A 9688-nucleotide genomic window follows, 5' to 3' on the forward strand; every position below is an offset into this window, starting at 1 on the left:
TTTTTTTTTTTTTGCTGTACTCGTGCCAGGGTTCAACTAAAAAGCCTTCCAGCAGACATGAGGTCCAGGGATTTGCGGTTGTCTGTTTTAAAGTCAGGACATGCTGACCCCCGCTGCTTATGTCAGGAACCACAGCATAAATGTGTAGAAGGATTTTGGCCTAGTCATTAGAGAAGCTGCACCTTAAACTCAAAACTGATGTCTGCATATGTATATATTATAAATGTCTTTAAAGCCTGTAGGCATTTTGATATCAATTATTCTTATATCTATAATGTGACAAACCCCATAATATATGGCTACTGCCTGAGAGTTGATTGTAAATTCCACCTTTACTGTTATTTTATTTAAAGCGATCTTATGTAACTGAACTTTAAAAAAAAAAAAAGCGTACACCCACACAATTTAAAATATTAACAATTTTATTTACAGTTTCACCACAACATTCGTCAACATGTAACAGTAAAAAACATGTATAATTCATTAAAAATCACATCTTATAAAATTCCAAGCTTATTTTTAAGTCAAAACATATTGACTAAGTAATGTCAAGTTTAACAGTAGCAAAATGGAGTGAACTAATATAATGTGCAATTAGAGAAGAAAAAAGAGAAAAAAAGAAGATAGAGTCAAAGAGAAAAGAGTTTTATCAGTCCCTGGACCATTCCATTCCTGAGGTATTTTAATCCACCTCTTCAATAGTGGGCCCCTGAGCACCGGCCCCTGATGCTCCACGTGCCTGAGTTCCACAGCCTCCAGCTGGCATCCCTCCCTGATACAGTTTAGTGATGATTGGATTGCAGACTTTCTCCAGCTCCTTCAGCTGATGTTCATACTCCTCCTTATCAGCCAGCTGGTTGTTTTCTAGCCAGCTGACAGCCTCGTTACATTTCTCAATAACTTTCTTCTTGTCGTCCTCACTGATCTTTCCTTTCAGGTTCTCATCTTCCACACTGTTCTTCATGTTGAAGGCGTAAGACTCCAGAGAGTTTTTGGCAGCAATCTTCTCTCTTTGCAGATCATCTTCAGCTTGGTATTTGTCTGCTTCCTGCACCATCCTCTCAATCTCCTCTTTACTCAGTCTGCCCTTGTCATTGGTGATGGTGATCTTGTTCTCTTTTCCAGTGCTTTTGTCCACCGCAGACACATTTAGGATTCCATTGGCATCGATGTCAAAGGTCACTTCAATCTGCGGGACTCCACGTGGTGCAGGTGGGATTCCTGTCAGCTCAAATTTACCCAGCAGGTTGTTGTCTTTTGTCATGGCCCTCTCTCCCTCATACACCTTGATCAGGACACCAGGCTGGTGGTCTGAGTAGGTGCTGAAGGTCTGGGTCTGAACTCCTTTTGCAGACGACATGTTGTATTTCTTTGTATGTCTACCTGTATTCAACAAGCAAAATAAAAACAAAATCACTGCAATGTAAAATCAATAATTTTCACCATTTAAATTAGTTATTTTTTAAGTTAAACTTTAGATAATTGTTTTTATGTAAATATATTTTTTGCATGTTCACACTATATTAATTATTAATATTAATAAGAATAATAAAAAAATATTATTATAATTATTGTTGTTAATAATAATAATAATAATACACGAATATAGCCTAATAATACAAACTTAAATAGATTTCGAATTAGTGATTCATTAGGCGCCACTTCATCACATTTATATTGACACTTAATCGTGAAACAGATGCATATAAGAAAAACATAATTTACAGTAGGCTAAGCGTTTCAAGTTTGTGCCATAAGTATTGAAATTCCAATAGAAATATGAATGAATTAATGAATGATGCATTTATATAGCGCTTTACTGTGTATTGTTGTACACCCAAAGCGCTTTACAATCATGTGGGGGGGGGTCTCTCCTCAACCACCACCAGTGTAAATAAAATAAAATAAAATTTAAAATAAAAATAAAAAAAATAAAAACGAACAGTGGTAGTATTAATTCTTTTTCAACTTACCTTGTATGAATTCTGTCAGGCGTAACTGTGGCTCGTTGCTTGGATAGTTCACTTCGTTATATCTGTCTTTCCGCAGTAAGTCAGATCTCTCCTGAAGTACACAGCAACCCGATGGAATCAGCCGTGTTTTATACGGTCCAGGGTTGCGCTGCTGAAGTTTCTCGAAAGCGCCAGCGAATTCGACCAATCAAAATGCGGCACAGTAGAACGGCTCCACCCACACAGCTGCGTCATCGCATAGACAGACAGTTCTAGCTATTTCTGGAGTTTTCTGCGTTAGTTTGGGGCCACGTGAGATCATAACATTACAGTGAACCTCTTAATCTGTAATAGTGTTATTTTTAAACATGAACTTTTATCAACTGTTGATGTTACGGAAATGTATTTTAAAAGCAAATAAGCCTACAAACAGGTTAACATACCTAGGTTATTATGTTACTCATGTAGAAACATGTTTCAATTAAATTCGAATATCAAGGCAAAATTAAAGATCGTAGTGGTAGCCTAAATAAACAATTAACAAATGTTTGTTATTTTTCTGTAGGCTACGTAAATTAAAATCGTGGTTTTAATTAAATTTTGCAGATAATAAAACGAATGACTGAATCTTAGATTGAAACAAGTGTGTAATAAGAGGATCTTTGCCCAGTTAATGTAAAACTAATTGATTCCATTCAATTGATAATATAACTGAAGTATTTTGGTGGAATATGTGATTTCAGTACCTCAATTCTCTTATGTTGTATTTGTATGTTTTCCTTTTATTTCGTTTTCTTTTCAGTTGACAAGCCAGTGGGAATTAGTATGTGTTTGATTTGCAATAGCTGCAAATTTAAAGATGATTCGGATGATTCTGGAACATTGGAGACTTTGTTGCAGTCATTTTGCTCTATTGTCTACAGAGGGCTCTGTTACATTCATTATTTTACATTTTTCTCAAGACTATTTCTATCCCTTCTGATCTGCTCAGTAGTACATAAAACACCTATGTGTCATTATTATGAAATTACAAATGCACAATTTGTTTAAAGCTACTAAGTGAACTTGTGGGCTGTGAAATTAATCAATAGCCAAATGACATCAGGGGTTCAACCTTAACTTTACGAAGCTACGAGATTACTTTTTATATGCAAAGAAAACAAAAATAACAATTTATTCAACAATTAATCTCCTCCACGTCACCCTGGTGCCATTTTGGAGTCTCCACTGAACGTAATCAGCGTATGCTATTCTGTTGCAGCTGCGTCATACGGATACGTAGTTTTCGTTCAAATCAAAGCCTAAACAACGTAGAAAACGTATCCGTGTGACGCAGCTGACAAAGAACAGCATACGCTGTTTACGTTCAGTGGATACTCTCCAAAATGGCACCAGGGTGACGTGGAGGAGACGAATTGTTGAATAAAGTCCTTATTTTTGTTTTCTTTGCATACAAAAAGTATTCTCGTAGCTTCGTAAAATTACGGTTGAACCACTGATGTCACATAGATTATTTTACCGATCTCTTTGCTACCTTTCTGGACCTTGATCGTGGTAATTACATTGCTGTATATGGGAGGGTCAGAGAGCTCTCAGAATTCATCAAAAATATCTTAATTTGTGTTCCGAAGATGAACTGAGGTCTTACGAGTTTAGAACGACGTGAGGATGAGTAATTAATGACAGAATTTTCATTTTTGGGTGAACTAAACCCTTAAGGAGAAAATACTCAGCAATTGCGTTGATTAATGGATTGGAACATGGTTTGTCTAAAAGCATATTAAAAACACCACATAGGCAAATAAACAACATAAAAAATATTTTCAATACAGGGGGACTTCATTAGTGAAACTACCTACATTACCTTCATTAGCATCTACCTTTAACTAGGGAATTATTATTATTATTATTATTATTATTATGTCAATCTTGGACCTGTAAGCATACTGATATTCTTGATATCTACAATGCAACAAGCCCATAATATATGGATACTGCCTGGGTATAGTTTAAGCATGCCATTTACTGGTCTTTTCATATGAAGATATGACAAATTTATTTTCAAAATCTTATTTTAATGCACATACACATTATCGTTTATATTATCATTAAAAGTTCATATCGTAGATATAAAACGAAGCTCTTATATACATTTTAGCTAGCTTTTAAATAAATGTTGTAGAATAACTGCAAGTAATGCCTTCTAACGCAATATACGAATCAGACTTAACAGTTACAGATACATAAAAACATAAAACACTTTACCATATTTTGCCGTAATTTGTGCAAGAGGGCATTCAAATATGATAGAGAAAAGACATGTTTTTAAAGTTCATTGTATTTATCGTACTTTCACAGCAAAATTCTAGAATCGTCCATAAACTTCCTCTCAGCGGCTTCAGTGACAGCTGGCGTAACGCTGGCACGCGGCTGCTTGCTGTGTTTTGATTGGTCTGATTCACTGGACGCTTCCAGAAGTGTGTAGAGTTTGAACTGGTGCGCACTCTGGTGTATTTAAAGAGCGAAAGCAGCCACTAAAGACACTGAGCTCAGCTGAACAGGTGCGATCTGTAAAGAGAGCAAAAACAGTCTGACCTGACTTTCTCTACGAAGAGGTGTAAATTCATCACAGTTAATAATCTACTCTACAGTAAGTCTACCTTTATTTAACAGTAGGGAATAAGCTAAATATATTGTGTAATTGATATGTTGCATAGAATATGAGCTTATATGTAGGCTACATGTACTTATATGTAGGCAGTCTATAGTCTCCCTAAAATAAACTAGAAAATTGTATTCATTGGTCATTTTTCGCATAGAGAAAAAAGAGCAATGAACAGATTATGTTGTTGTCATTATCAGAGTACAATACATATAGCTATGTACTAGAAAAGGCTTTTCTTTTACTGTTATTGTGGGAAGTGTCATATTGACTGGAAACAAATAATTTTTTTTTCACAATAATTTGTAGCAATTTAGAAACATTTCTGATTCTGATTGTTTTTTTTTTCTGTTTACTAGCCTACAGATACGTCTAATCAAACATGTCGTCTGCAAAAGGAGTTGCTATTGGGATTGACCTGGGCACCACCTACTCCTGTGTGGGGGTGTTTCAGCATGGAAAAGTGGAGATCATCGCCAATGACCAGGGAAACAGAACAACACCCAGCTATGTTGCCTTCACAGACACTGAGAGGCTCATTGGAGATGCAGCTAAAAACCAGGTGGCCATGAACCCCGTATCAGGGAGGGATGCCAGCTGGAGGCTGTGGAAATCAGGCACGTGGAGCATCAGGGGCCGGTGCTCAGGTGCCCACTATTGAAGAGGTGGATTAAAGTTATGGACTTGTCACTTTGTCTTTCATATCTCACGTGACAATTTGATCAAGGATTTTTTATATGATATTGCTGTTTTTATATTCCTGTTTTGTTATTTAACCACAAGCCACTTTAATTTAGTCAACATGTATATACCGTAAAGATGTAAATACAAGCATGTTTGTCATTTATGGATAATGAACATTGTTAATAATTTTTTTTTTAAATAAAAACATATCAAATGTGTTCTCATTCAGAAGGACTGGTTACAGATTCCAAGAGAAATCATGTTGATGAAAACATAAAAGTAAGGTTATAATTTTGCAGAAATAATTTTTTGAGAATTATCTAGAGGGACTAGTCAATGCAATATACAGTAGTGTAGGTGAGAAGATATTTTCACTGATAAGTGTGACAACATCACGTGACACAATCAGTCAGATGCCACAGACGTCAACATTCACTGTACAAAACCCAACAACACTCTTAAAAATAAAGGTGCTTAATAAAAGGTTCTTCACAGCGATGCCATAGAAGAACCATTTTTGGTTCCACAAAGAACCATGGAGTCATGATGGCCCTCATCAAACGCAACACCACCATCCCCACCAAACAGACCCAGACCTTCAGCACCTACTCAGACAACCAGCCCGGTGTCCTGATCCAGGTCTATGAGGGAGAGAGGGCCATGACAAAAGACAACAACCTGCTGGGTAAATTTGAGCTGACAGGAATCCCACCTGCACCACGTGGAGTCCCGCAGATTGAAGTGACCTTTGACATCGATGCCAATGGAATCCTAAATGTGTCTGCGGTGGACAAAAGCACTGGAAAAGAGAACAAGATCACCATCACCAATGACAAGGGCAGACTGAGTAAAGAGGAGATTGAGAGGATGGTGCAGGAAGCAGACAAATACCAAGCTGAAGATGATCTGCAAAGAGAGAAGATTGCTGCCAAAAACTCTCTGGAGTCTTACGCCTTCAACATGAAGAACAGTGTGGAAGATGAGAACCTGAAAGGAAAGATCAGTGAGGATGACAAGAAGAACGTTATTGAGAAATGTAACGAGGCTGTCAGCTGGCTAGAGAACAACCAGCTGGCTGATAAGGAGGAGTATGAACATCAGCTGAAGGAGCTGGAGAAAGTCTGCAATCCAATCATCACTAAACTGTATCAGGGAGGGATGCCAGCTGGAGGCTGTGGAAATCAGGCACGTGGAGCATCAGGGGCCGGTGCTCAGGTGCCCACTATTGAAGAGGTGGATTAAAGTTATGGACTTGTCACTTTGTCTTTCATATCTCACGTGACAATTTGATCAAGGATTTTTTATATGATATTGCTGTTTTTATATTCCTGTTTTGTTATTTAACCACAAGCCACTTTAATTTAGTCAACATGTATATACCGTAAAGATGTAAATACAAGCATGTTTGTCATTTATGGATAATGAACATTGTTAATCATTTTTTTTTTAAATAAAAACATATCAAATGTGTTCTCATTCAGAAGGACTGGTTACAGATTCCAAGAGAAATCATGTTGATGAAAACATAAAAGTAAGGTTATAATTTTGCAGAAATAATTTTTTGAGAATTATCTAGAGGGACTAGTCAATGCAATATACAGTAGTGTAGGTGAGAAGATATTTTCACTGATAAGTGTGACAACATCACGTGACACAATCAGTCAGATGCCACAGACGTCAACATTCACTGTACAAAACCCAACAACACTCTTAAAAATAAAGGTGCTTAATAAAAGGTTCTTCACAGCGATGCCATAGAAGAACCATTTTTGGTTCCACAAAGAACCATTCAGTCAAAGGTTCTTTAAAAAAACTTTTCTTTCTTACCTTTTTATAATCTGAAGAACCTTCTTTCGCCACAAAGAACCTTTTGTGAAACAGAAAGGTTCTTCAGATGTTAAAGGTTCTTTATGGAACCATTTAGACAAAAAGGTTCTTCTATGGCATCGTGAAGCGCCTTTATTTTTAGGAGTGAAGGTTGACAACACAGATGTTCAGCTTTGTCAGACTTAAAATACTTTAAAAGATTGAAGGTCAACACATGTGACATTAACTTGCTTTTGAAAAATATTGATTTAGCTATCATCAAAACATTTTCCAAGCAGAATAGGAAAAGGGATTAGTTCTAAAGGTGTTGCCCCCGAGAGTGAGTTTCCACTCACTTATTACTTAAAAATGAATGTTTTTAATGAAGCTGATACCATGCTTTTATGGCGTCAAAAGAGCTATCACAGCATTGATGAAAAAATGATTAAAATCTATATTATTTATTTCCCCAATCAAATTGTAAATTGTCCCCATTATAATTTTGTCATTTTTAATAATTTAGTAAACATTTATTCAGTTTAATATTCAGCACAGCTGCTGACATGTACTGTGTGTCAGTTTGAAGTTCCACCTGCTGAGTGAAAAAAAAAAAAATGAGTGTGAAATCAGAATGTTTGCACCAAGCTGGCCTTGTGATAGCAGAGAAAGCTAAAACACTTGAATCAGAGACACAGCAGTTAGACGGACCACATAACTTCAACCTCAGAGCACCACTGCAGCGCTCGTCTCGTTTGTGTTGTGGACTGTTTATGTTTTATTGCATAAATGGAGCAGAAAGTTGTTCTCATTACTGGATGCTCTTCAGGGATTGGACTCAGCCTGGCTGTGCATCTCGCATCAAATCCGTCAAAAGCCTACAAAGGTAAATGATCCCACATAAAACAATGCATTTGTATTGTTCTTTTTAATTTACTCAGTTTATTTTCATGTATGTATGTCTGAAAAATACAGTTAACTTTAGTGGAAAGTCTACCTTGTATATTGTTATAATCACTGTATGAATGATTATTAATGTTAAGTCTACGCTACCATGCGGAACCTGGACAAGAAGCAGCGGCTGATGGAGAGTGTGAGAGGACTGCATAAAGACACTATGGCCATACTACAGATGGATGTGACAGACCAGCAGTCTATACTTGACACTAAGAGAAATATTACAGAGGGCAGAATTGACATACTAGGTAAGAGAAAGTAAGACATTATGACCTTTCAAAGGGAAAAGTTTGTTTAAATGCAAGGTTTAAAGCCCAAATGTACAGGCATCCTTGAAATTAACTGCTAAAATATAAAATATGTATATAAAGCCCTGTTTTCACCAAAGGGATCAATGATTTCATTAATTCCCTCCCCAACGTCTTTGTGTTAGTTTGTAATGCAGGTGTAGGTCTGATGGGTCCTCTGGAAGCCCACTCACTGGACACTATACATGCAATCCTGGACGTCAATCTGCTGGGCACTCTCCGCACCATACAGACCTTCCTACCAGACATGAAGAAAAAGAGACATGGACGAATCCTTGTGACTGGCAGCATGGGAGGACTTCAGGGTTAGTGGGGGTGAAGGGAGAGACTCAAAGACAGAGAGAAAGTGAGATTTTTCAAAAACATGCAGCAAGGAAAGCAATTCATTCCAAAAATAATTTTCTTAATCAGTATTTGTCAATCTGTGTTGTATAAAGCGCTATATAAATAAATGTGGCAATGTTCATTAGATATGAAAAGATAAGATTCAATATCTAGTGAATATTATATGTGCACTACTACATGCATGAGCAAATAGAACCATTTTGCCTATTTAATATTCCAAAATGATCTTGTCTTTTCATTTCTAAAGAACATGGAGCCACATTTATTTATATAGCGCTTTATACAACACAGACTGACAAATCAGCTTCACAGTAATAAAAAGGAAAATAAAAAATTAATCAGTTATGAAATAAATTCAATGTCAGATGTAAAGCAGCTCTACAGAAGGCAATGGTGTCATTATTTAGCTTAATTTCTGATCAGTGTTGATTCAGTTTAGTTTGATAAGTGTCAATGTTACAGAGTTAATGTCATTATCCAGCTTTAAAAAAAAAGTTCAATTTGCATATGAAATACAACTACAAAATAGGTGTAAAAAATTAAAATGTTTATAAAAACACTTATTTTCAGGTAATATCTCTTAAAGTAAGTTTATTTTTCCTCACACTATTGGCACTTTTCCCCCATTTTAAGCTTAAAGGAGACATATTATTAAGTCTCTGGTGTCCCCAGAATGTGTCTGAAGTTTCAGCTCAAAATACTCCACAGATCATTTATTATATCATTTTGAAAATGCCTATTTTGAGTGGAAGCAGAAAGCATTAGAGCTGGTACACCGCTGTCGCTTGTGAAATCAAAACGATGGTGCCCGTGGCTGTAAACTTACAGATTAAAGTCCCCATGAAATCAAAATTAAAGTTTTTTGGGTGTATCAATATGTTAGTCTTAAGGTTATATAGAAGGCAGTGTGCTCCAAAACAGTGACAAAATTTGCATTTAGAAGATATAAGCATTCAAAGCTTGCAGTTCGTCACTTC

At 36.4% G+C, this 9688-nt stretch overlaps 3 protein-coding genes across 3 annotated transcripts in view; 2 read left to right on the forward strand and 1 right to left on the reverse strand.

Moving 5' to 3' along the window:
• Positions 1–404: 404 nt before the first annotated feature.
• Positions 405–1333, reverse strand: LOC107690285 (heat shock 70 kDa protein-like). The gene has a single exon (XM_016488578.1). The coding sequence runs from the start codon at positions 1262–1264 to the stop codon at positions 683–685; it is 582 nt and encodes a 193-aa protein (XP_016344064.1). The 5' UTR covers positions 1265–1333; the 3' UTR covers positions 405–682.
• Positions 1334–5840: 4507 nt separating this feature from the next.
• On the forward strand, positions 5841–6659 carry LOC107690340 (heat shock 70 kDa protein-like). Its single transcript, XM_016488641.1, has one exon. It carries the CDS (start codon positions 5842–5844, stop codon positions 6538–6540), a length of 699 nt encoding a protein of 232 aa, XP_016344127.1. The 5' UTR covers position 5841; the 3' UTR covers positions 6541–6659.
• A 1019-nt stretch (positions 6660–7678) lies between these two features.
• Positions 7679–9688, forward strand: part of LOC107690286 (hydroxysteroid (17-beta) dehydrogenase 1) — a 3942-nt gene continuing 1932 nt past the window's right edge. Inside the window, exons 1-3 of the mRNA XM_016488579.1 lie at positions 7679–7987; positions 8145–8306; positions 8492–8671. Coding sequence (XP_016344065.1) covers positions 7891–7987; positions 8145–8306; positions 8492–8671 — 439 coding nt within the window. The 5' untranslated portion in view covers positions 7679–7890. The remainder of the gene's footprint in view (positions 7988–8144; positions 8307–8491; positions 8672–9688) is intronic.

Source organism: Sinocyclocheilus anshuiensis, unplaced genomic scaffold (genome assembly GCF_001515605.1).
Source record: "Sinocyclocheilus anshuiensis isolate Anshui unplaced genomic scaffold, SAMN03320099.WGS_v1.1 scaffold461, whole genome shotgun sequence".
NCBI classification, from domain to species: Eukaryota; Metazoa; Chordata; class Actinopteri; order Cypriniformes; family Cyprinidae; genus Sinocyclocheilus; species Sinocyclocheilus anshuiensis.